Raw genomic sequence first — 27,872 nt, 5'->3', positions numbered from 1 at the left:
GTTAGTGTAAAGAACAAGGACACCATTCATCTCAATGGGGGGGAAATAGTGTCATGGGTCTTGTGACGTGTCCAAATAAAGCCAGGCTGCAGTGAGACATCCACTGACATTGTGACACCTCTCCTACCAAACATATATCTACTTAATAAAGCTGCTCTGTCTATTCTACTCCAACACACAGCAAAATGCTTGAGCGCTGACTACGTATCATATTGTGGATAGAAAAGTGAATCTACGGTTTCACAGATCAACATGAGCGATCAATCAACTAAACGTCATTATCTCGCATGTATTGAGCTACACTGCCACCACGTGGTTAAATACTCAAACTCGTTCTACCTCAAATATCTCAAGACAGCTCTTGTTGGAAGTGTCTAGCTAGTATAAGTGTAGCTACTACTACTACTGTATACTCCAGTTATCTGTAATAGTGTTTGTTTTCTAACCATGACAGTTGTCTACAAATGATTTAGTTACTAGATTCAAACAAGCGGGAATTGACATAGAACTTGACGCACAGACTTGTCAATCTACCTAGAAAACATTATCTGAAGTCTGCCCCGTTCATGTCTACTTTCCAAGTTTCTAAAATCACTTAGATGTTAACTATTTAAGTAAACTTACCTGCTATATCATGGATTTCCACTGTATAACTTCACATGCGTTCTGCTGCGTTCTCGAACTCCAGCACAATGGCCAAGTCACATGCATCCTTCAAACTAATTAGGCCTCAACTCTGAATGCGTCCTGCAAGAAAAGAAAATCAACGGGAGCGCGATGTATTCAATTCAATTTATTAGAAAATATAAATATATATTTTTTAGACAAAGGCCCTCTTATGGTCTACTTAGAATGCACCCCTGATGCTGACCAAAAAAACGAAGTACAAACTGTTAAAAAACTTGACTTTATTATTAAAGAGATGACAGGATGTTTGTGTCCATTGCATGTCATTTCTATACATCTGTGCTATACAATGGACAGGATTTACAGACAGAGGTCTTCCGGTAGCATCTTCTCTTGGCACGCCCTGATGAGAACTTGTGATTGGAAAGAAAGACAGGGGAGCCTGCTTGGAGGGGTTAAAACACTAAAGGGTGCATCTCTAACTCAGCATCTCAAATGGCACCCTATTATGTATGGTGCCATTTAGGACGCATCCAATAGCTTCATTGCCTCCTTCCCTTCATCTGCTCTGCAGACAGGTGAATGAAAGCAAGTCCTGGTAAGCGTCTTCCATGTCGCTTTCAGATCAGTGACAAGGGAAGGGAGGCGAGGAAGCCACCTTTGACTATTGAGACGCACCCGAATACTACAGTATACTCCATCATAGAAAGGTTTTGAAAGGCTAGTTATGTCACCATACAGTTACCATTCCACTTGTAGCTTCTTCAAGGTTTAATGTCGCAGTATGACAAAAGTATTTTCCCAGGTTTGTCTGAGTGGTCAGGAGAGAAAAGTGGCATAAGTTGGGTGCAACACATTTGACAAATCTGTCTTGTACAATTAAGGAATTGAGCTGGTTCAACATGACAGTTTGACATGCAGAACAGAGGCCACAGTCTGCAAGGAGAATCAAGAGAAACCCAGCTAAATAATACAAAACACTATTAAAATCCTAACGTCTGTCCATCTTTTAGCCTTAGGGGATGTGGGCATTATTCTTGAATCTCTTTAGAGAGGTGGGTGGGAGCCTGCTGTGTTGGTTCCATAATACAGTTGCTAAACAGCTATAACAGTGTTTATTAACAGTTATAAAACACACCGCAGACTTTAAGACACTGGTATGAAAAACGTCAGTAAGAAAAACGAAACAAAATATTCACAGAACATGTAAACAAACCAATCAAATCAAGACATTCTGTTCATTATTAAATGTACAATATGAAATTCACACGGTGATGGTAGCCTATCAGACACCTCGAAGAGGTGAGGGTGAACACAGCTGGATGCTGGAGGCAGAGTACTAAAATGACAGGTTTCTAAAACCACATCTCCCAAGAGGGGACTGTGAAAGAGTGGGAAACGTGGATGTGTGTGTGTATGGTGAATTGAGCGTGTGTGTTTGTTTGTGTGAGTCATTTGCCAATGACATTGGGGGAGGAGGCAGGGTTTCAAAATGTTCTGTTTGTTTATGTCATAGTGAAATGAATCCCAGTTAGCCCTATTTGTCTTGAGGTGTTAAAATGCAGGGCCAAATGGAATCTGTGAAGTCACCACTACATCATCCTCCTTTGGCGTCTCTTCCCAGAGCTCCGACTTATGACCTGAAGACCACTGACGTCATGATTTGACCTAGTTTTTTTCAGAATTCCCAGTTGTCTGTTGTCTGTTCAAGACAACTGGGAATTCTGAAAAAAACTAGGTCAAATCATGAAGTCAGTGATCTTCAGGTCGGAAAGTCGGAGCTCTGGAAAGAGGCCCGAGTTCCTGACTTGGAATTACGAGTTGGATGACCGTTCAAAAAGATTTTTCCCAGTTGGAGCTTGTTTTTTTACCAAGTTCACAGTTGTTTTGAACGCACTGAAGTCGGAGATTTCAGAGTTCCTAGTTGTTTTGAATGCGGCATTCTCTCCACCTGGCTCTATTATGATGTCATCACAACAGATTCTGTCTGGCTCTTTTGTGATGTCAATGTTCTGTCTGGTTCTATTGTGATGTCATCACAACAGATTCCATCTAGCCCTACTTTAATGTCATCTTCATGTCATATATAAATAGTATCAAGGCAGATTCTGTGTGGCTCTCTGTCCCTATGTTGTGACATGGTGGTGTGCGTCAGGTCAGATGTTGGAGGGCCGCCGGCCCCTGGTGGCCCCCAGTGAGGCCCTCAGACGGGGGTCTCTGGCCCGGTAGTGCTCGTTGAAGTCCAGTCTGAAGCTGAGGAAGCGTAGGCTCTCGTCTGGACTAGTCATTATCAGCACCAGGAACTGCTGCACTATGCCCTGAGAAGGAGCACAACCAACCACAGATATTATACACTGAATACTACCACAGACAACCAGACGGTCCTATCCACTGAACACTACCACAGACAACCAGACTGTCCTATCCACTGAACACTACCACAGACGGCCAGACGGTCCTATCCACTGAACACTACCACAGACGGCCAGACGGTCCTATCCACTGAACACTACCACAGACGGCCAGACGGTCCTATCCACTGAACACTACCACAGACGGCCAGACGGTCCTATCCACTGAACACTACCACAGACGGCCAGACGGTCCTATCCACTGAACACTACCACAGACAACCAGAGGGTCCTATCCACTGAACACTACCACAGACAACCAGACGGTCCTATCCACTGAACACTACCACAGACAACCAGACAGTCCTATCCACTGAACACTACCACAGACAACCAGACGGTCCTATCCACTGAACACTACCACAGACAACCAGACGGTCCTATCCACTGAACACTACCACAGACAACCAAACGGTCCTATCCACTGAACACTACCACAGACAACCAAACGGTCCTATCCACTGAACACTACCACAGACAACCAGAGGGTCCTATCTACTGAACACTACCACAGACAACCAAACGGTCCTATACACTGAACACTACCACAGACAACCAAACGGTCCTATCCACTGAACACTACCACAGACAACCAAACGGTCCTATACACTGAACACTACCACAGACAACCAGACGGTCCTATCCACTGAACACTACCACAGACAACCAGACGGTCCTATCCACTGTACACTACCACAGACAACCAGACGGTCCTATCCACTGAACACTACCACAGACGGCCAGACGGTCCTATCCACTGAACACTACCACAGACAACCAGACTGTCCTATCCACTGAACACTACCACAGACAACCAGACGGTCCTAGTTTAAGCCACTGTAGCAGTGAGAAGAGAGTAAGACCCATACCTGGTAGAAGTGTGTTAGTATCCGCAGCTGAGAGCGCATTTTTGGTATGGTCTCCTGGAACTCTTGGATCCTCCTCTTCTCCTCTGCCTCCTGTTCAGCTGTCACGCCCCACTCACCCTGAAAACACACACACAGACAGGCAACATTAGAGGTGTCAAGTTTCAGAAGGAACTTTGTTGCTGCAGCATCAGTGTGGTATCAAAGTGTGGTACCAGAAACCCTAGACCCACTCCAATTTGCATACCGCCCCAACAGATCCACAGACGATGGAATCTCTATTGCACTCCACACTGCCCTTTCCCACCTGGATAAAAGGAACACCTACGTGAGAATGCTATTCATTGACTACAGCTCAGCGTTCAACACCACAGTGCCCTCAAAGCTCATAAATAAGCTAAGGACCCTGGGACTAAACACCTCCCTCTGCAACTGGATCCTGGACTTCCTGACAGGCCTCCCCCAGGTGGTAAGGGTAGGTAACAACATATCCGCCACGCTGATCCTCAACACAGGGGCCCCTCAGGGGTGCGTGTTCAGTCCCCTCCTGTACTCCCTGTTCACATATGACTGCATGGCCAGGCACGACTCCAACACCATCATTAAGTTTGCAGATGACAACAGTGGAAGGCCTGATCACCGACAATGACAAGACAGCCTATAGGGAGGAGGTCAGAGACCTGGCCGTGTGGTGCCAGGACAACAACCTCTCCCTCAACGTGATCAAAACAAAGGAGATGATTGTGTACCACAGGAAAAGGAGGACCGAGCACGCCCCCATTCTCATCGACGGGGCTGTAGTGGACCAGGTTGAGCTTCAAGTTCTTTGGTGTCCACATCACCAACAAACTAACATGGTCCAAGCACACCTAGACAGTCGTGAAGAGGGCACAACAAAACCTATTCCCCCCCAGGAGACTGAAACGATTTGGCATGGGTCCTCAGATCCTCAAAAGGTTCTACAGCTGCACCATCGAGAGCATCCTGACTGGTTGCATCCATCACTGCCTGGTATGGAAAATGCTTGGTCCCCTGCCATCCAGGACCTCTATACCAGGCAGCGTCAGAGGAAGGCCCTAAAAATTCTCCAGCCACCCTAGTCATAGACTGTTCTCTCTGCTACCAGACGGCAAGCGGTACCGGAGCGCCAAGTCTAAGTCCAAGAGGCTTCTAAACAGCTTCTACCCCCAAGCCATAAGACTCCTGAACATCTAATCAAATGGCTACCAAGACTATTTGCATTGCCCCCCTCTTTTACAACACTGCTACTCTCTGTTGTTATCATCTATGCATAGTCACTTTAATAATTCTACCTACATGTACATATTACCTCAACTAACCGGTGCCTCTGACTCTGTACCAGTACCACCCTGTATATAGTCTCGTTATTTTACTGCTGCTCTTTAAATTACTTGTTACTTTTATTTATTATCTGTATTTTTTTTAACTGCATTGTTAGTTAAGGGTTTGTAAATAAGCATTTCACTGTAAGGTCTACACCTGTTCTATTCGGCGCATGTGACTAATAAAATTTGATTTGAAAGAGTAACCAGTGCCATCTCTTCACTTCAGTAAATGAGTAACTAACACCCATACTAAACTGTTACAGATTCCCGCTCTATGACCCCAGCATTCTCCCCATAGAGACATGACCTTCAATGTCTTCTCTACTCACATACTTCTCATTCATGTAAACACACTCAACGGCCAACATTTAAAGTTAATTTAAAATCCAATATCCCCCATCACTGACCAACAGCTTCTGTCACCCCAAACCCTCTTACCTTGGACCTCAGCCTTATTTACAAGCTATTAAAAGAGAAACTTGGCAAACACCGAGGCTGTGTTTGTTTTTCTAACACTTAGAGTTTAATAGTCTGATGCTCAGGGCCTGTTAAATCAATAAAATGACAACAACACCAGCATGGCCAATGGCCATTAAGGAGGGAACTTGAGTTGGCCCCTGGCTGGGTTCCAGACGACTTAGAACAAACAGGACATGTGACTCTCTGAAGAGTACATGGCCCTCCAATTGCGCTCTATAACTAAAAGTTATCATTATAGGTACTTGAATTGGGCCAGTACACACCGGTGCTGAAAACCAACACCTCAAATGCTCTACTGCTTGAGTACTGGCACCTCTTAAAGAATATTGGCTTAAATATATTGCAGAGTACCGGAACCTAAATATAAACTTCGTCAGCCGGTGATTGTCAAGCAAATAACTGCCAGTCTCACAGTAACTGACCGTTAGTGAACATTATCACATTTAGTATCTCCTGGCTTCCACACTGATGCAGACCTTTGGAACATCTACATTTCAAAAAGTCGAATAAATCCATGTAATATAGCCGACACTTTCACAATAAATCCATTCTTTATTTTAGACAGGTCTAAAGAAACATGATATGAAGAAAATGTAGTCTTTTTCAGAAGAACAGAATAGCATACTCTGAGTTGTCCTTATGATAGGTCCTGATCTGGCTATGCCATATGGCTGTGGGCTACACTCATTTAGCAGACAAGATTTGCTTAGAATTCCGTGGCATTAATTTATAGTTTTTTATAGTATGAAGAATACAATTGAACAAAGCTGAATAAAATATTAAGGATACTTTCTCCAAACGATTTGAGGGAGCGCCCACATGGGCTACTCTGTGTTGAGCAGTTAACAAAAGAAACAGGTACTCCTATATGCTAAATTTAGAGTTATTTATGTACCTTTAGTTGTGATACAAATGTTGGGCTGTATGTTTTGATTTTTAATACATTCTAAGGCTGCATGATGCGACTCTAATGATGATTTGAGAAAAGTTGCTTGAAAGGCATGAGCTCTGCTTTGTTTTTTTGTGCAGGCTGTACACACTTCAGTCTCTCATTCACAATTTGACAAGCACTTGATAATGACTCGAATTTCCCGCCGGCATCCCTTTCATGTGGCCGTAATGCCCCTAAAAAAAGCAACTCTCACTCACTTGGCTCTCTGTCACATGATCTAGTCTTTCTTACAGGCTACAAGTGAAGAGACACATCGGGGGCGCAACTGCGCCGGTCCTTATCTAATTACAAGGTGCATATTGAAGATATGGGAAGAACTGTCCACATTTACTTTTCGTCAGCCAACAAGATGAGTAGGCCTAACAAACAGCAAAAGCACTGGCCTATGTCAATCAACTATCCCCCATAGTACAAATGTTGACCTATTCTATATTTTGTGTGAGAAAAAAATATTTCAAACAGTCTGGGACAGTTGTGGGATGCGATAGATCCCAAATTAATACAACCACTTGCATCAAAAAAAAACATTTTTTACGCAATGAGGCTGACGCAACAGATCAGAACATTTAGCTTAAATTGTTGATAATTGGCTATTTCTTCACATTATAACTGCAGCAATGTGCACAAGGCTACAAGCGCAAATGTTCCATTAACATGGAAAACACCATTATCAAAAGTTAGATTATGCATGTAATGCTTTTATTATAAAAAGGTGCATTTTTATGGTGAAAATGATCTTCCCCAAACTTGAAACTCCCGCGCTGCGTATTTATGCCAGTTAGGCTCTACACCCATTGTAAAGCGAATTAATGTGCTTAATTTTAAGAAGTTATTTGGCCACTTTAGTTGTGATACAAACCCTATCAAAACATATAGGCCTATGTGCTAGGCTACATGAGGTGTGGGACTATGATAGAAAAAGTCGCAAGTGATAATATATAATTCATAAATGATAGACTAATATTGTCACCCATCAGACTATTCTTGATTTAATCTGGTCTTTACATAAAGTATACTAAATAATATATGTGAAATCTGTTTTGTTTTAGAATGGACCATTATCATGCACCTGTCTCAAAACTGGGGCAGAGGGATAAAAATACATCTAGGCACTTAAATAGCAAATGGAGGACGTGTTTATTTTCATGCCAGCCAGCAGGCTATACTCCTGTTGTACATATAAGCAATGTGCTTAATATTAGGAAAGTTTAAAAAATAAAATATAGTAGGCCTCGCCAATAGAAAGCTGATGGGAACCTCCTCTTTTTAATAGAAGCCATCACTGTTTTCTCACACAATTGCATTGCCAATTAAAATGTTGCGCAACATGAGCTCTCATGAAGTGTTTGATTAGATTTTCAAATACATTTGCATTGATTTCAGAGTGACTACAGGGACAATAGAGTGCTGAGTACCAGGCAGTTAGCAAGTTTGGTAGGCTACTAATAAACAGCAGCAGCATCAGAGCTTGAAGAAGCCTAATTACCCTGACTAAACAGTCATGTGGAATTTGACTGCCTTCATGACTCGTGACCGCCGGTGTGGTGTTAATACGGTCACCGTAACAGCCCTAAGTGCTGGCACCCATTTAAGTCCACTTCAAGCCCTGATCCTTCTACCTCAGAATCCCTCTGCTTCTTCCGCTCCTCGTACTGCAGCCGCAGGGTGAGTTCCTCCAGGGCAGAGCGGTACAGAGAGTCCTGGGCACTCTGGAACTCTATGATCTGGTCAAAGATTGCCCTCAGCTGGTTCAACAAGGACTGGAGAGAGGATAGCGGGAGAGAAAAACATTTTAGATTACATTAGAGTTTATTAGTCACATGTACAGGGTCGCAGATGTAATAGCTGGGTACAGGAAAATTCTTAAAGGGATACTTAGAGATTTTGGCAATGAGGCCCTTCATCTACTTCCCCAGAGTCAGATGAACTCGCTGATACCATTTTTTAAGTCTCTGCGTGTACTTTGAAGGAAGTTGCTAACTGCCTCTAGCGCAATTGCTAACTAGCGTTAGCACAATGACTAAATCTATGGGCTTCCAATCATTGCAGTAAGACTAGTTAGCATTGGGTCACGAAACTACCTTCAACTTCCTTCATACTGGACACAGAGACATGAAAGTTTATCCACAAGTTCAGCTGACTCTGGAGAAAATAGATAAAGGGCCTCATTGCCAACATCTCGAAGTATCCCTTTAAGCGCCAACAGTGCAGGTAAAAGAGAAGTGGATGTCAGTAAGTGCCTGTTAGAGTGTATGAGCATATGTGTGTGTGTCTCACCCTGCTGTTAGTGTCCAGTAGGCAGCGGGAAATCACAGAGTCTAAGAATCCTTCGTGGGCAGCGATGATGTGGTCTAGATCCTGGGCCTTCTCTACCTTGTTCCACAGCTCATCCCAACAACACTCTAGCACCTGTACACACACACACAGCCAGAGACCCAGGCAGCCACAGACCCAGACAGACAAGGGAGGAGGAAGAGTGTGAGAGGAGTGAGAGGACTAGAGAGGGAGAGGCTAGGTGAGCCCAGTGGTCTCTAGATAAATGAATGAAAAGTATGGCCCCTGACCTCGAAGGTGATGTAGTACTGCATCTGGTGGATGAAGTGGACCATCTCATTGGCCAGGATGTGGCACTGGTGCAGCACGCCAGACAGCTCTGTAACACAACATCTAACATGTTACCCTGGCTGCCTTATCTATAGCTCTTCGGTACATGACTCCCTCTGCTGGAGGTCAGAGGGAACTGCATGGTTGTGTGTGTGTGTGTGTGTGTCTCCGTTCTCACCTGGCATGCTCTTAAGCAGCTTGGCGTTGCACATCTGTCCCTTCCAGATGTCAGTGAGGATGTACTCCATACGCTTGGCTCGCCACAGGAAGTTGAACACGCGCAGGTAGTGGCTCATGCACTCCCGTGTGAACACCTGCCACAGCCAGAACCAGCGAGAGAAACAGAAAGCAAGAAAGAGAGAGACAAAGGAGAGAGAGAGAGAGAGACAAAGGAGACAGAGTGAAGAGAGAGAGAGACTGCGTGAACACCTGTCACAGGGTAGCACAGCATTTACACATGTTTTCTCGCCACCTCACAGAACAACACAAAACCAGCCAGCACTTGACTTCATCTAACATGGTTGACTGGTGGCCTGTGAATGAACATGTATAACAGAGCAGAAAGAAACAACGTTCTGATGATCCAGGTGAGCTTTTATGGATGAATGAAGAGAGAAGAGGAGAAGCTTATTGGATTGTTTGTGAGGGTGTGTGGGTGTGTGTGTGTGTGTGTGTGTGTGTGTGTGTGTGTGTGTGTGTGTGTGGAGAGAGACAAGGCAACACCAGATAGGATGGTATGTGTATGTATGTAAAGTGCTGTGGTTACCGTGGCGATAGGACCCTCTACGTGGTAGTCTAAACTGAAGACGTCCCAGCCCGTATCCCCGGGAGACACCTACAGAAGGAGCACAGATGGGTTGATGACCAGGCTTTAGTTCAGAGGGATAACATGGTGCAAAGTTGACAGTTTGAAATCCAATAGGTAACTCTGACACGTGTACATCCAGCATCCAGACATCAACCATCTAGGCTTCAGCTCAGAGGGCTAACAGTCTTGAGCCACGGGTTACCAGGTTGTGTTTCAAAACCGTGACTCAATACCGTGTTAGCCCACTGAGATAAAGCTTATGGACAGTAGTAATGGTATGAGCTGTAGCCTATGACAGCAGTAATGGAATGAGCTGTAGCCTATTACAGTAGTAATGGTATGAGCTGTAGTCTATGACAGCAGTAATGGAATGAGCTGTAGCCTATTACAGTAGTAATGGTATGAGCTGTAGTCTATGACAGTAGTAATGGTATGAGCTGTAGCCTATGACAGTGGTAATGGTAAGAGTGTAGCCCATGACAGTGGTAATGGTATGAGCTGTACCCCATGACCGTAGTAATGGTATGAACTGTAGAAATGGTATGAGCTGTACCCCATGACCGTAGTAATGGTATGAGCTGTAGCCTATGATAGTAGTAATGGTATGAACTGTACCCCATGACAGTAGTAATGGTATGAGCTGTACCCCATGACAGTAGTAATGGTATGAGCTGTAGAAATGGTATGAGCTGTAGCCTATGACAGTAGTAATGGTATGAGCTGTACCCCATGACAGTAGTAATGGTATGAACTGTAGAAATGGTATGAGCTGTAGCCTATGACAGTAGTAATGGTATGAGCTGTAGAAATGGTATGAGCTGTAGCCTATGACAGCAGAAATGGTATGAGCTGTAGCCTATGACAGTAGTAATGGTATGAGCTGTAGAAATGGTATGAGCTGTAGCCTATGACAGTAGTAATGGTATGAGTTGTACACCATGACAGTAGTAATGGTATGAGCTGTATAAATGGTATGAGCTGTAGCCTATGACAGTAGTAATGGTATGAGCTGTACCCCATGACAGTAGTAATGGTATGAGCTGTAGCCTATGATAGTAGTAATGGTATGAGCTGTAGCCTATGATAGTAGTAATGGTATGAGCTGTAGCCTATGATAGTAGTAATGGTATGAGCTGTAGTCTATGATAGTAGTAATGGTATGAGCTGTAGTCTATGATAGTAGTAATGGTATGAGCTGTAGTCTATGATAGTAGTAATGGTATGAGCTGTAGTCTATGATAGTAGTAATGGTTTGAGCTATAGCCTATGACAGTAGTAATGGTATGAGCTGTAGTCTATGACAGTGGTAATGGTATGAGCTGTAGCCTATGATAGTAGTAATGGTATGAACTGTAGTCTATGATAGTAGTAATGGTATGAGCAGTACCCCATGACAGTAGTAATGGTATGAACTGTAGCCTGTGATAGTAGTAATAGTATGAGCTGTAGCCTATGACAGTGGTAATGGTATGAGCTATAGCCTATGATAGTAGTAATGATATGAGCTATAATAGCCTATGACAGTAATAATGGTATGAGCTGTAGCCTACCTCCAGCAGGCGTACGTCCAGTCTCTTGAGGATCTCAGCGTTGTCATACTGGGCGTTGGTGGCCCTCACGGCTGTCTCCAGGATGCCTGTCAGGTTGTGTTGGTACAGAGTGGTGGCTGGGCGGGCCAGCTCTGGTCTGAAGGGACAAACACTAAGGTCAATATATATGACATATAGGTTGGGGTTGGTGTGTGTGTGTGTGTATTTGTGCGTACCCATCTGTCTGTACACCTGTGTGTGTGTGTGTGTGTGTGTACTAACTTTAGCAGGTCCATGAGATGGCGTATGAAGTCTCCCTGGCCCAGCAGCAGGTATCGTCTCATGGCCTGCAGGTGCTCCAGCAGCAGATAGTTCTGGTTGAGGACATTCAGCAGGTACTTGCTGGTTTCAAAGTAGGCTGCATCTATCTTCCCCTGGAACGCCCCCTCCAGGTCTGATAACAGCTCTGCAGCTACAGAGAGAGAGTTATTATCTGTGGTCATTATGTGGGTACTGGACTTGGCACTACATGATGCATATTAAACTCATCTCTCAGCTTGCTGAACTCTGTATCTATAATTCAAGATAGAGTCTGCATCCAAAATAGCACCCTATTCGCTTCATAATGCACTACCTTTAACCCATAAGGTTATGGTCAAAAGTAGTGCACTTTAAAGGGAATAGGGGGGCATTTGGGACAGACAAGGTAAAACTACAACCCAACCAACGCCAGTCAGTGTGCAGTCATTCCCCTCAAGGACGAGGCTAAGGAAGGAACTGTAAAACCATTGATCAGCGACGGAGAGCGGAGTGAGATTAAACCCAGTCGATACGACCGTAAGTACCATAACAGTACAACCAGTTCTGATGCCAAACAGATCAATGCAGCTCTGCTCTCACTAGCTACAAACACTACTATGGCAAGACCAAGGCTTCTCTACTCTGTCGAAAGACACTGCCTGCTCAATACACACTCTCTGGAGATATATTATGTAGAAATTTGTACCAAACACCAAATGCCAGTGTGTTATTAAGCTAGCCCCTTTCACAGTGTGTTGGGGTGGGGGAGAGAGGTCAGAGAGCGTACCATCTTTGGGGGAGCCTGTAGACTTGGAGGCCGGGGTGATTTTCCCTGGTGAGGTTCTGTCATGGCACACCTGATGCAGGAAGTTAATGGACTTTCCAATGAGCAGAACCTACAGTGACAGAAGAGGGAGAGAGAGCGAGCAAAAGTAACATGTGAATGTAAAGTTTATATTTTTTTACATTGAGGATGAGATAATTGGTGTTTGTGTGTGTGTCTACCTTGCGGGCCTGGTCCATGGTGATGAAGGTGGGTATCATGGACTTCCTCAGTGAGTACTTGTCGTGCCACAGTCTGTCTGTCTTCACCGTGGGGTCAGACGCCACAAAGAACTGCAGGGAGAGGAATCGCCATCATAATCACACTTTTAAAAGACAGGACTCAGCTATATCCGAACAACACAGGAGATTCCTACAACAATGGTTACTTATTACAGTAATGGAAAGAAAGTGAATGGTGGTTCCATCTCTCAATCATGATCTTGATCGTCACTGAGCCAGTGGTTCAACTTGAAAACCAAAATGGATGCCGATAAATAGACATCAGTGTTACAACGTGAAGACTTCTCTCCTAGGGGGTACAACAAGGGGGATTGAAAAGCCTTTTAGTAAACAAAAAGTATATATAAAGTTTTATTTAAATTTCGGCTCTTCTTGTCATAATGAGTGTTTACAGTCTAACGCCACCTCCCAGCCGCCCTCTGGGCTGACAGAGGTGCCTGTAAGCTTCAGAGCCATACCCTCATTCCCCTCTGCTGGGAAGGAACAGCTCCATAACTATCACTTAGGCCTGCTACAGGGGGCTTAAATACAGTGTGCCCTTTGAAGCGTTCCCTTCTGAGAATAGCTCGGCAGTCGGTCTTGAAAGCCGCTACAACTCTCCTGTGCTCGCCCAATCAGCACTTAGTCTCAGGTAGACGGAGTCTGAGAGGGCGATTCAGCAGCAGGTGCATTAGGACTAGATTCACGGCCTTCTACTGTCCTGTAGTTGTGGAGACAGGGAGATGGATGGAGAGCAAGGACAGAGATGGGAGGAGAGAAAGAAGAGAGGGCCATCACTCAGTTCCCCATTACCGTCGTCTCATCCATCCTCATTTGGAAGGCCGCCGTATCCCTCCCCCTCTCCCCCACTCCCCCACTCCCGTCCCCCTTTCCCTCCATCTCAGCTCGGAGATGAACCTGTCTGACGTCTGAGTCCACTTCAGCCTAAGCTCAGCTACTACCATCCGGACTCTGACCATGACAAACTAATGGAAGTGTGTGTGTGTGTATTATATTTAAGCAAAAAGGCAAAATAGGGTGTGGTATATGACCAATAAACCATGGCTACGGGCTGTTCTTACACACAACGCATCGCAGCGTTCCTGGACACAGCCCCTTAGCTGTGCCTTATTGCTATTATAAACTGGGTACCAACTTAATTAGAGCAGTAAAAATAAATGTAAAAGCTGTCATCAAGGCCACCCTAGTTTGAGAAACAGAAACAAGTCCTCAACTGGCAGCTTCATTAAACAGTACCCGCAAAACACCAGTCTCAATGTCAACAGTGAAGAGGCGACTCCGGGATGCTGGCCTTTTAGGCAGAGTTCCTCTGTCCAGTGTCGGTGTTCTTTTGCCAATCTTAATATTTTTTATTAGCCAGTCTGAGATATGGCTTTTTCTTTGCAACTCTGCCTAGAAGGCCAGCATCCCGGAGTCACCTCTTCACTATTGACGTTGAGACTGGTGTTTTGTGGCCTGTAACCAAACCCACAAATTCTGATGCTCCAGATACTCAACTAGTCTAAAGAAGGCCAATTTTATTGCTTCTTTAAATCAGCCTAACAGTTTTCAGCTGTGCTAACATAATTGCAAAAGGGTTTTCTAATGATCAATTAGACTTTTAAAATGATAGACTTGGATTAGCTAACACAACGTGCCATTGGAACACAGGAGTGATGGTTGCTGATAAATGGGCCTCTGTACGCCTATGTAGATATTCCATTAAAAAAAAAAAATCTGCCGTTTCCAGCTGCAATAGTCATTTACAATATTAACAATGTCTACACTGTATTTCTGATCAATTTGATGTTATTGTCATGGACAAAAAATGTGTGTGTGTATATATATATATATATATATACACAGTTGAAGTCGGAATACATTTAAACTCAGTTTTTCACAATTCCTGACATGTAATCCTGGTAAAAAATTCCCTGTCTTAGGTCAGTTAGGATCACCACTTTATTTTAAGAACGTGAAATGTCAGAATAATAGTAGAGAGAATGATTTATTTCAGATTTTATTTATTTCATCACATTCCCAGTGGGTCAGAAGTTTACATACACTCAATTAGTATTTAGTAGCATTGCCTTTAAATTGTTTAACTTGGGTCAAACGTTTTCAGGTAGCCTTCCACAAGCTTCCCACAATAAGTTGGGTGAATTTTGGCCCATTCCTCCCGACAGAGCTGGTGTAACTGAGTCAGGTTTGTAGGCCTCCATGCTCACACATGCTTTTTCAGTTCTGTCCACAAATGTTCTATAGGATTGATCCAATACCTTGACTTTGATGTCCTTAAGCCATTTTGCCACAACTTTGGAAGTATGCTTGGGGTCATTGTCCATTTGGAAGACCTATTTGCAACCAAGCTTTAACTTCCTGACTGATGTCTTGAGATGTTGCTTCAATATATCCACATAATTTTCCTCCCTATTTTGTGAAGTGCACCAGTCCCTCCAGCAGCAAAGCACCCCCACAACATGATGCTGCCACCCCCGTGCTTCACGGTTGAGATGATGTTCTTCGGCTTGCAAGCCTCCCCCTTTTTCCTCCTAACATAATGATGGTCATTATGGCCAAACAGTTCAATTTTTGTTTCATCAGACCAGAGGACGTTTCTCCAAAAAGTACGATCTTTGTCCCCATGTGCAGTTGCAAACCATAGTCTGACTTTTTTATGACGGTTTTGTACCTTTTTCCTCCAGCATCTTCACACGGTTCTTTTCTGTTTTTCTGGGACTGATTTTCACACCAAAGTACGTTCGTCTCTAGGAGACAGAACACGTCTCCTTCCAGAGCGGTATGACGGCTGCCTGGTCCCATGGTGTTTATACTTGCGTACTATTGTTTGTACAGGTGAACGTGGTACCTTCAGGCTTTTGGAAATTGCTCCCAAGGATGAAGCAGATTTGTGGAGGTCTACAATTATTTTTCTGAAATCTTAGCTGATTTCTTTTGATTTTCCCATGATGTTAAGCAAAGAGGCACTGAGTTTGAAGGTAGGCCTTGAAATACATCCACAGGCACACCTCCAATTTACTCAAATTATGTCAATTTGCCTATCAGAATCTTCTAAAGCCCTGACATAATTTTCTGGAATTTTCCAAGCTGTTTAAAGGCACAGTCAACTTAGTGTATGTAAACTTCTAACCCACTGGAATTGTGATGCAGTGAACTGTAAGTGAAAGAATCTGTCTGTGAACAATTGTTGGAAAAATGACTCGTGTCATGCACAAAGTAATGTCCTAACTAACTGGCCAAAACTATAGTTTGTTAACAAGACATTTGTATATATATTTTTACATTTACATTTAAGTCATTTAGCAGACGCTCTTATCCAGAGCGACTTACATTTAACCTTTATTTAACTAGGCAAGAACAAATTCTTATTTTCAATGATGGCCTAGGAACAGTGGGTTAACTGCCTTGTTCAGGGGCAGAATGACAGATTTGGACCTTGTCAGCTCGGGAATTTGAACTTGCAACCTTTCGGTTACTAGCCCAAGGCTCTAACCACAAGGCTACCCTGCCGCCCCATATATATGGTGTGTGTATTAAATATATGGTGAATGTATTAAATATATGGTGTGTGTATTATATATATGGTGTGTGTATTAAATATATGGTGTGTGTATTAAATATATGGTGTGTGTATTAAATATATGGTGTGTGTATAATATATATGGTGTGTATATTAAATATATGGTGTGTGTGCGCGTCACCTCATGATAAGTGTCCTCCAGCTCTCCATCGTAGATCCAGCGGTAGAGGAAGTTGAGGATGGGATGTGACACCAGGCTGAGGATGTGCTGCACCAGAGCTCTCATCTGAGGGTCCCCTGTCTTCCCATAGGCATGGACCGCTGACGCCAGTTCACCTCCCTTCCTCCCTACACACACAACATTTCAACCACACACACACTGTTTAAATGGATACTTGATGGTACCAATCAGCAGGCACCACAGACACACACAGACATACACACACACAGCTCTACCTTGGCAGAAGTCAACGAGGGCAGCCAGGGTTTTGAGGCGGACTTTAGGGTCGTAGGTCCAGACTAGGAGACGTCTGAGGGTCAGACTGCTCTCCACTCCCAGGTTCACTCCCTGGTCATCCTCCACCTGCAACTGTCAAACACACCTTTACATGTCCTGTAGCCTACATGGGTTTTCCTCTTGAAGGGCTAAGAACAAAGTTCATTCACTAAGGCGGTAGTGTTTTGAGAGGTAGAGAAAGGTGTGTGTCTTACCTGTGAGTGCAGCACTGCCAGAAGTCTGTAGTATTCCTTCAGTTCCTGATGCAGGGAGGCACAGAAGCTCTGTCCCACCAGGCCGAAGGCTCGGTCCAGACTGCGCGAGTCAGTGTACTTCCTGATCTTGTTGTGGAGCCAGCCCAGCTCAGCCAATCGGTTACTGGTGTCCCTTAGAGACTTACAGAGCACGACCTAGGGACACACTGGAGAAGTTACGACAGGAGAATGCACACGCAGGCACACACAGGCACAAAATACTGTGAATATCTGTCAAAGTAACTAGAGGTCGACCGGTTATGATTTTTCAACGCCGATACCGATTATTGGAGGACCAAAAAAGGCTGATAGCGATTAATCGGCCGATATTATTATAATATTTTTTTTTTAATATAACTATTTATTGGTAATAATGACAATTACAACAATACTGAATGAACCCTTTTATTTTAACTTAATATAATACATCAATCAAATAAATGTAGCCTCAAATAAATAATGAAACATGTTCAATTTGGTTTAAATAATGCAAAAACAAAGTGTTGGAGAAGAAAGTAAGTGCAATATGTGCCATGTAAAAAAGCTAACGTTTAAGTTCCTTGCTCAGAACATGAGAACATATGAAAGCTAGTGGTTCCTTTTAACATGAGTCTTCAATATTCCCAGGTAAGAAGTTTTAGGTTGAGGTTATTTTAGGAATTATAGGACTATTTCTCTCTATACCATTTGTATTTCATATACCTTTGACTATTGGATGTTCTTATAGGCACTTCAGTATTGCCAGTGTAACAGCCACCCTCGAAGCATCGTTACCCATCCCTCCACAAAAGCCGCGGCCCTTGCAGAGCAAGGGGAACAACTACTCCAAGTCTCAGAGCGAGTGACGTTTGAAATGCTATTAGCGCGCACCCCGCTAACTAGTTAGCCATTTCACATCGGTTACACCAGCCTAATCTCGGGAGTTGATAGACTTGAAGTCATAAACAGCGCAATGCTTGGAGCATTGCGAAGAGCTGCTGGCAAACGCATGAAAGTGCTGTTTGAATGAATGCCGACGACTGCTGCTGCTACTCAGTCAGACTGCTCTATCAAATATCAAATTAAATTATAACATAACAACACACAGAAATACGAGCCTTAGGTCATTAACATGGTCAAATCCGGAAACTATAATTGAGGAAAAAAAAGTTTATTCTTTCAGTGAAATACGGAACCGTTCCGTATTTAAACTAACGGATGGCATCCCTAAGTCTAAATATTGCTGTTACATTGTACAACCTTCAATGTTATGTCATAATTATGTACAATTCTAGCAAATTAATTACGGCCTTTGTTAGGAATAAATGGACTTCACACATTTCGCAACGAGCCAGGCGGCCCAAACTGCTGCATATACCCTGACTGCTTGCACAGAACGCAAGAGAAGTGACAATTTCCCTAATTATAAGAAATTCATGTTAGCAGGCAAAATTAAATAAATATGCAGGTTTAAAAATATATACTTGTGTATTGATTTTAAAGAAAGGCATTGATGTTTATGGTTAGGTACACTGGTGCAGCGACAGTGCTTTTTCGCAAATGCGCTTGTTAAATCATCACCCGTTTGTCAAAGTAGGCTGTGATTCAATGATAAATTAACAGACACCGCATCGATTATACTCAACGCAGGACACGCTAGATAAACTAGTAATATCATCAACCATGTGTAGTTAACTAGTGATTATGTTAAGATTGATTGTTTTTTATAAGATAAGTTTAATGCTAGCTAGCAACTTACCTTGGCTTCTTGCTGCCCTCGCGTATCAGGTAGTCAGCCTGCCATGCAGACTCCTCGTGGAGTGCAATGTAAGGCAAGAGGTTAGAGCGTTGGACTTGTAACCGGAAGGTGGCAAGATCGAATCCCCAAGCTGACAAGGTAAAAATCTGTCGTTCTGCCCCTGAACAAGGCAGTTAACCCACCGTTCCTAGGCCGTCATTGAAAATAAGAATGTGTTCTTAACTGACTTGCCAAGTTAAATAAAGGTGTACATTTTTTATAAAATAAAAAAGAAATTAAATTGGCAAATCGGTGTCCAAAAATACCAATTACCAATTGTTATGAAAACTTGAAATAGGCCCTAATTAATCAGCCATTCCGATTAATCGGTCGACCTCTAAAAGTAACCCATTTACTCTGTGAGGGGTTGCCAGGTTGGTAGTTAATTATCCCAGTGTGTACCATCTGTCCTGTATGGCTCCCCACAGACACGAGGCACTCACAATCGGAAAATGAGCTTCTCCTGCTGCCAGGTTACCATTCAGTCACTACACACATGTACGCCACAATCCCCCATGACTACAGCAACACCAAAGGAACAGCAGCTCCGCTCTTCAGCCCAGAATCATGAATAGGAACACATCAGCCGTATTATTACAGAGCCCTTTGCCAGCTGGAGGACCATTCCAATTCAGGGTTCATCCCTTTCACACCAGTTTGTTCAGAATTAATTTCACTTTTTTTAAATGGTAGTCAGCGTGGCCCTTGTTTCACAGATTGAAGACATTCACCAAGAAGCCTGGAGCCCAAACTGTCTGCAGTGTCTCTCTGCTGACGGAGTCGTCTTATGAGGACGAGGTGTTGATACTCACCTTCTCTACTTTAGACAGAATAATAAAACATGTCTCTAGTAACGTTCCATTTCTGTATTCTGTTCTAATTATTCCGGAAACCGTGTTAGATTGAATAGGGCTTATAGCGTAAATGATGACTTCAAAAAGACCTCAGGAAACACCCTTGATGGCTAGATTTGGCTCCAGTGTTCTCGTCCGATACAGTGCTCCTAGGACAGCGCATTGACAGCAGGCTATATATATATATAACGCTGAGAAGATGTATAGCTGAAACAGGTCGACTGTAATTTGTAGGAATATTAGAAAGGAGGAAAGTTGTAATGAATCCTTGATGGATGATAGAGGGACGCCATCGATGTGGCTCCTAACCAAAGAGCCAACTATTGATCTGTCGAGCTTTTTACCCTTTTAGAAACAGATCATCAGCCTTGATGTCAGCAGCACTACAGCTGAATCTGAAAAACGCTGTCGGTCAGCCGGTTCTACATCAGCCATGATGTCAGCAGCACTACAGCTGAATCTGAAAAACGCTGTCGGTCGGCCGGTTCTACAACAGCCATGATGTCAGGGAGTCAGCTAGCGATGAAACAGGGTAGTCTGTCAATAACTGGTCTAGCTAGTATGGATGGAAGTACGGCGCTGTCTACATTAAACATTTCAGTCATTTAGCAAGACGCTCTTATCCAGAGAGACTTACAGGAGCAATTAGGGTTAAGTGCCTTGGTCAAGGGCACAGACAGATTTTTCACCTAGTCAGCTTGGGGATTCAAACCAGAGACTTTCGGTTTCTGGCCCAACGCTCTTAACCGCTAACCTACCTGCCATGGTGCGTCTAAACACAACATGTTGACTAACTCTAACATATACGCAGTGCACAAAACATTAGGAATACCTGCTCTTTCCATCACTTGTTAAATCCACTTCAAATCAGTGTAGATGAAGGGGAGGAGACAGGTTAAAGAAGGATTTTTAAGCCTTGAGACATGGATTGTGTATGTGTGCCATTCAGAGGGTGAATGCGCCAGACAAAATAATTAAGTGCCTTTGAACGGGGAAGGGGGTGGGGGGTAGTAGGTGTCAGGCACACCGGTGTGAGTGTGTCAAGAAGTGCAAAGCTGCTGGGTTTTTCACACTCAACAGTTTCCCGTGTGCATCAAGAAGGGTCCACCAACCAAAGGACATCCAGCCAACTTAACAACTCTGGGAAGTATTGGAGTCAACATGGGCCAGCATCCCTGTGGAATGCTTTTGACACTTTGTAGTCCATGCCCTGATGAATTGAGGCTGTTATGAGGGCAAAAGGGGGTGCAACTCAATATTAGGAAGGTGTTCCTAATGTTTATTGCACTCGGTGAAAGGTCAAATAGCTTAAGAAGTTGGTCCTCAGTTTTTGCATTCGTCAGGGAAATATTTCAGGAACAAGGGGCACAAACTGAAATACCAAAGACACCTTGGCATGGACATTGTTCACGTATGACCGAATGTTCAAGTCACCTTGGAGTCGATCTTGTAGCAGTTGTCTGTGTTGCTCATCTTAATGAACTTGCCGTCGATCCCCTGGAAGACATACAGGATGTCTCGGACCAGCGCAGCCTCACCAACCTCCGCTGGAGAGAAGAAGAAGAACGAGGGATTCAGAAAAACAACAAGTAGGACAACATTAACGAAAGACAGAAAAAAGTTACAGTACCAGTCAAAAGTTTGGACACCTACTCATTCAATTGTTTTTCTTTATTTTGACTATTTTCTACATTGTAGAATAACAGTGAAGATGTCAAAACTATGAATGAACACATGGAATCATGTAGTAAGCAAAAAATCACATCATCATCTCTTTCTGTTTAATATTCAGTATTCAGTTTGCAGAGCCACTGTGCAGAGAGCAATGTATTTTACCATTACAGGCCCCCTGCCCAACTTCTGCCTTCGTTACAACATTTCCTCCAACCGTGAAGCATGTCCTAACAACGCCATTTGGTTTCATACACTAAAAGTAGGCCTATACATCCCAACAATGTCGATCCCCACCCCCAACTCACCAGTGAGGTCCCCGTCATGGCGTGGCCTGGGGGCCCGGGTGGACAGGGGTGGGGGGCCGAGCGGGGCCCGTGAGGTAGGTGCCAGGGCGGAGGTGTTGGGGAGGGCCCACGCCAGCCGAGAGCCCAGCTGCTGCCCTGCTGTCTGGGGTGGGTGTCTGGAGAGCACACAGAAATGTTTAATGGATCATTTTGTATGTTTACATCCGTGTAACTATAGACATTTTTTCTCCCCCTCGACATGCATAACTCTTCCCCTATACATGTTGGTTCTCCTAATGCAAACTGTCTTGTAGGACCATTACCATTAATAGCCTGTTAATGAGGGACTCTTGCCTTTCAACAGCAGAGAATGGCTTTAGAGTCACACCACCGTAGCGATGCCTCAGCTCCAAATGACTTTTATAGTGTTGATGATGATCCACTCAACCACCCACTAATCAGATACGTACCCTGGCACTAGACGAGTATAGCCAGACTAATTATGTGCTGGTGGGGTTGTGGAGAAAGACATGCATAATTGATGCTTACAACGGAATGGAAATATCCTGCTACAACAAATGGCTACAAAGAAAAATATATTTTTTAAACATGTCCTACTAATTTAAGACCCCTTCATATTCTGAAGGTTCAGTGGTTATGCAGGTGCGGTGCTGAGCTACAACAAACACATGCACTCCCTGTGAGTCCACAGGAACAAGACTGGAGAAAGTCTAGAGTCATGTACGACTGACTATGGAGTCCTGGGTGCTGACCGGACAAACAGGGTTCCATCAATAGGTCTTACCCGGCCAGCAGGGGCTGAGGGGTGGGTGTGGGCCCGTTGAGGGAGTACACCCCCAGGCTGCTGATGCCACTGGTGCCCATGCTGGTGGAGATCTGGACGCCCCCGGGCCCCGAGCGCTCGGGGTAGCTGAGGGGCAGGCTCCCAGGCCGGGTGCAGTAGAACGGGGTGGAGTGGGCGTCCCGGGGGAGGGCCTGGGCAAACAGCGCCCCATAGCTGCCAACCTGGGAATGACACATGCTATCAATGATGTATCAATTAAATAATCAAATGTGGAATAATATGGAACATTTAATAGAATAGCTATTTCTGCTATTAATGGAGTTCTACAGAACTAACATGGCCACAATGGAATTACTATTTGTGATGATGCAGTCTGGAGGATTATACTGCTTTCATTTTCTGTATCTACAGTACCAGTCAAAAGTTTCTTTATTTCTACTATTTCCAACATTGTAGAAAAATAGTGAAGACATCGAAACTATGAAAAAACACATATGGAATCATGTAGTAAAAAAAAAAGTGTTAAATAAATCAAAATATATTTTATATTTGAGATTCTTCAAAGTAGCCACCCTTTGCCTTGATGACAGCTTTGGACACTCTTGGAATCTCTCAACCAGCTTCATGAGGTAGTCACCTGGAATGCATTTCAATCAACAGCTGTGCCTCGTTAAAAGTTCATTTGTCGAATTTCTTTCCTTCTTAATGCATTTAAGCCAATCAGTTGAGTTGTGGCAAGGTAGGGGGGGTATATAGAAAATAGCCAAATTTGGTAAAATACCAAGTCCATATTATGGCAAGAACAGCTCAAATAAGCAAAGAGAAACAACACTCCATTGTTACTTTAAGATATGAGGTCAGTCAATACGGAACATTTCAAGAACTTTGAACATTTCTTCAAGTGCAGTCGCAAAAACCATCAAGCGCTATGATGAAACTGCCTCTCATGAGGACCGCCACAGGAAAGGAAGACCCAGAGTTACCTCTGCTGCAGAGGATAAGCTCATTAGAGTTACCAGCCTCAGAAATTGCAGCCCAAATAAATGCTTCACAGAGTTCAAGTAACAGACACATCTCAACATCAACTGTTCAGAGGAGACTGCGTGAATCAGGCCTTCATGGTCGAATTGCTGCAAAGAAACCATGACTAAAGGACACCAATAAGAAGAAGAGACTTGCTTGGGCCAAGAAACACAAGCAATGGACATTAGACCGGTGGAAATCTGTTCTTTGGTCTGATGAGTCCAAATTGGAGATTTTGGGTTCCAACCGCCGTTTCTATGTGAGAGTAGGTGAACGGATGATCTCCGAATGTGTGGTTCCCACCGTGAAGCACGGAGGTGGTGTGATGGTGCTTTGCTGGTGACACTGTCAGTGATGTATTTAGAATTCAAGGCACACTTAACCAGCATGGCTACCACAGCATTCTGCAGTGATACGCCATCGTATCTGGTTTGCACTTAGTGGGACTATCATTTGTTTTCCAACAGGACAATGACCCAACACACCTCCAGGCTGTGTAAGGGCTATTTGACCAAGAAGGAGAGTGATGGAGTGCTGCATCAGATGACCTGGCCTCCACAATCACTCGATTTCTACCCAATTGAGATGGTTTCGGATGAGTTGGACCACAGAGTGAAGGAAAAGCAGCCAACAAGTGCTCAGCATATGTGGGAACTCCTTCAAGACTGTTGGAAAAGCATTCCAGGTGAAGCTGATTGAGAGAATGCCAAGAGTACAAAGCGGTCATCAAAGCAAATGGTGGCTACTTTGCAGAATCTAAAATATATTTAGATTTGTTTAACACTTTTTTGGATACTACATGATTCCATATGTGTTATGTCATAGTTCTGATGTCTTCACTATTATTCTACAATGTAGAAAATAGTAAAAATAAACAAAAACCCTAGAATAAGTAGGTGTGTCCAAACTTTTGACTGTACTGTATATATAGCTATGGTTAGTGTGTGTGTGTGTGTGTGTGTGTGTGTGTGTGTGTGTGTGTGTGTGTGTGTGTGTGTGTGTGTGTGTGTGTGTGTGTGTGTTGAGAACAATGTGGTGTAATGACAAGTATACCCACCCTGGACGGTTTCCTGGGGTCCTCACAGAGACTGAGCAGCAGGTATAAAACGGACCACCTGTGTTTCAGCACCCCCTGTTAATGGAAAGCAAAACACACAGATTCTCAATTGGTTCTCCTTTCAAAGCCAATACAAGTATGCATATGCACCAGGGTATTTGGAACAGAAGAGTGACCTGAGTCTGCAGCTTTCTGTGGAGCTCAGAGAACAGGGCAGCGTCACCCTCTCTCCTCTGCTTCAGCACTGGAGAACCAAAGGACAAGACAAACAGAATCAGACCCCTAAATAACCAGACATAGACCAATTCCAAAAACACAAGTTGATTAAAGGGGGCTCAACTCCACTCCGAACAAGGGTAAGTGCTGTTTCTTTTTCTTTACTATGCTTAGCGATCGATGAGATGGTCATTAGTGGCATTACTCCGACTACAAACAAAATGTATTGAGATTTACTATTATGGAGACTCTTAACAAACGTATTTCTTTATTGTCAAATGTACCTTTAACGAGACAGAAAATCTCTACTGGGAAAACAACAACAAAAAGACCACATTAACAAAGGATGCATGTTTGCAAAGGTAACAGAGAAAGTGCAAACCAGTGATGTGCAGATGCCACTTTCGACTGTCGAAATGGACCCTCAAAGAGGATTCACTCAGCAAACCTGTCCAGTTTAGGTCACTCACATTATTGTCTCTAATAATAGGTCACTCACGTTCTTTTTTGATCTTCTCTGACACTAGGAACTCATCCCTCTCAATGGTGGGAGCATAGTTACTCCCGACGACTCTCACAGCATACTGGAACTGGTGGGCTACTTCAGCTGAAATGTGAAATAGGGTTGAGTTGAAGTATTGAGCACGGAATATCGGCTTTTCCTAAACCATATGTCACTACTAGTGAATCTAGCTCCCAATCTTACACTTTCTGGTAGTCATGCCATGTGATAGAAAATTAAACTTTAGTACCTGCGCTCTAAAAAGTCCTGGTAAACAATACTTTCGGGTTAATATTTTGTCTCACATTTCGAGCAGCTGAAAGACTAACTGCACAGACAACCGGTATAGTAAGTTCAAACGCAATTGTATTCAACATTCTGGCTTGTAAGGAAAATGTCCACGATTGTGCAGTGCTTTGTTTCAGACTGTATACCAAGAATTGATATCAAAGTCAGATTTATTAGGCAAACTTTCTGTCAGCCTTGCAAGCCAAGCTAGCTATCCCTAACTAGCTAACTTACTTGAACAAGGCGTGGTTGGACTGTTGTCAACCGTATCTGCAGCTACCTATATCTAGCTATGACACACTTTTGCCTTGGATATAGCCATCACCTAAATACAAATAAGGGTCGAGCTAACGTTAGCTAGATGGCTAGCTAGCTGTGGTCCATACATAGCCTACCATCTCTGACTTGGCTAGCTTGGTGTACAGTTACTAGCTAGCCTAAGCTAACTAGCATTGGCACTGCGTTGGCTGTCACACAAACTTGACTTAACTACAAACTTCGTTAGCTACTGTAGCTAGATGGCGAGTTGAACGCTGGCATACAACTGTTATATCAGCATCACTGTTAATGTTAGCTAGCTAGCAACAGACCAGGCTAGCTGCACATAACCGCGCCCGGGCAATCTAACTAGCTAGCATCATAGCTACCTTCGCTCTTCCCAGTGATCCTGCAGCAGAGACTTTGAAGGAGGACGTTGGGGGACTTTTGATCTAGGGCAGCCATTGCGTTGCAGTCATTTATTTTCCTTATCAGACACCAGCGATACTACTGGATGCAGTTGTACCCACTACGATTGTTCTTGCTTTGGGTTTCCACTCTCAGTAACAGCCATTTTAACGGAACCCGCCGAAAGCGTCCTGACTGGAGGCGTTGCTAGCAAGAAGAGATGGGAAAAATAAATGAAAATATTACCCTCCAAAACAAGGCAATGGCGCTAAAAGTTCCCATGTCAGTTGTTCCTAGCCTTCGCCCCATGCTTATGGTGGTCAAATTGTAAGCTAAGTAGATAGCCAGTTGACTGTTAATTTTGAAATACATTTTCAATGTTAATGTTGAATTATTTTATTGGAATTAATTGCAATGAAATACAGCCTTATCGAAAGACAGTTATTTTGCATATTTGCATTTCAGAACCAGGAGAGTGGACAGTTCCCAGACTTAAAAGACTTGGGGTACAAGGCAAGCATTTCATGACCCAAGTAGTGGACAGCTCTCTCTCTCTCTCTCTCTCTCTCTCTCAATTCAATTTCAATTCAAGGGCTTTATTGGCATGGAAAACATATGTTAACATTGCCAAAGCAAGTGAAGTAGATAATAAATAAAAGGGAAATTAACAATACAAATTAACAGTAAACATTACACTCACAAAAGTTCCAAAAGAATAAAGACATTTCAAATGTTATATTATGTCAATATACAGTATTGTAACAATGTGCAAATAGTTAAAGTACAAAATGGCAAATAAATAAACATAAATATGGGTTGTATTTACAATGGTGTTTGTTCTTCACTGGTTGCCCTTTTCTTGTAGCAACAGGTCACAAATCTTGCTGCTGTGATGGCACACTGTGGTATTTCACCCAATAGATATGGGAGTTTATCAAAATTGGATGTGTTTTCAAATTCTTTGTGGGTCTGTGTAATCTGAGGGAAATATGTGTCTCTAATATGGTCATACATTTGGCAGGAGGTTAGGAAGTGCAGCTCAGTCTCCACCGCATTTTGTGGGCAGTGTGCACATAGCCTGTCTTCTCTTGAGAGCCAAGTCTGCCTACGGCGGCCTTTCTCAATAGCAAGGCTATGCTCACTGAGTCTGTACATAGTCAAAGCTTTCCTTAAGTTTGGGTCAGTCACAGTGGTCAGGTATTCTGCCACTGTGTACTCTCTGTTTAGGGCCAAATAGCATTCTAGTTTGCTCAGTTTTTTTGTTAATTCTTTCCAACGTGTCAAGTAATTATCTTTTTGTTTTCTCATGATTTGGTTGGGTCTAATTGTGTCGCTGTGCTAGGGCTCTGTGGGGTCTGTTTGTGTTTGTGAACAGAGCCCCAGGACGCTTTGTTATGGAAGGTTTAGGAATCACTTCCTTTTAGGAGGTTGTAGAATTTAACGTCTCTTTTCTGGATTTTGATAATTA

At 43.5% G+C, this 27,872-nt stretch overlaps 1 protein-coding gene across 1 annotated transcript; it reads right to left on the bottom strand.

Annotated features, from left to right (window-relative positions):
- Window positions 1–893: 893 nt before the first annotated feature.
- LOC129840270 (gamma-tubulin complex component 3 homolog) lies at window positions 894–26,658 on the bottom strand. Its single transcript, XM_055908026.1, has 21 exons — window positions 26,386–26,658; window positions 25,448–25,555; window positions 24,909–24,976; window positions 24,733–24,807; window positions 22,653–22,873; window positions 21,869–22,023; window positions 21,324–21,436; window positions 17,220–17,414; window positions 16,965–17,097; window positions 16,690–16,856; window positions 12,929–13,039; window positions 12,711–12,819; window positions 11,906–12,095; window positions 11,645–11,780; window positions 10,053–10,121; window positions 9,465–9,600; window positions 9,247–9,335; window positions 8,960–9,091; window positions 8,302–8,442; window positions 3,908–4,024; window positions 894–2,945 (listed from the first exon to the last, which is right to left on the bottom strand). Exons 1-21 carry the CDS (start codon window positions 26,459–26,461, stop codon window positions 2,784–2,786), a joined length of 2,703 nt encoding a protein of 900 aa, XP_055764001.1. The 5' UTR covers window positions 26,462–26,658; the 3' UTR covers window positions 894–2,783.
- Between the last annotated feature and the right edge of the window lie 1,214 nt (window positions 26,659–27,872).

Source organism: Salvelinus fontinalis, chromosome 41 (assembly GCF_029448725.1).
Source record: "Salvelinus fontinalis isolate EN_2023a chromosome 41, ASM2944872v1, whole genome shotgun sequence".
Classification (NCBI taxonomy): domain Eukaryota; kingdom Metazoa; phylum Chordata; class Actinopteri; order Salmoniformes; family Salmonidae; genus Salvelinus; species Salvelinus fontinalis.
Note: the sequence above shows the minus strand (reverse complement) of the source record. Positions and strands in the feature narration are given on the sequence as shown.

What these genes read in the sequence shown, in the direction of transcription:
- LOC129840270 (XM_055908026.1), bottom strand. Translation starts at nt 26,461, where the DNA reads ATGGCTGCCCTAGATCAAAAGTCCCCCAACGTCCTCCTTCAAAGTCTC. An exon ending in CCATGACGGGGACCTCACTG is followed by an intron (nt 21,437 to 21,868) that starts GTGAGTTGGGGG and finishes TCTTCTCTCCAG; the next exon opens with CGGAGGTTGGTGAGGCTGCG. An exon ending in GCTACAAGATCGACTCCAAG is followed by an intron (nt 17,415 to 21,323) that starts GTGACTTGAACA and finishes GTGTGTCCCTAG; the next exon opens with GTCGTGCTCTGTAAGTCTCT.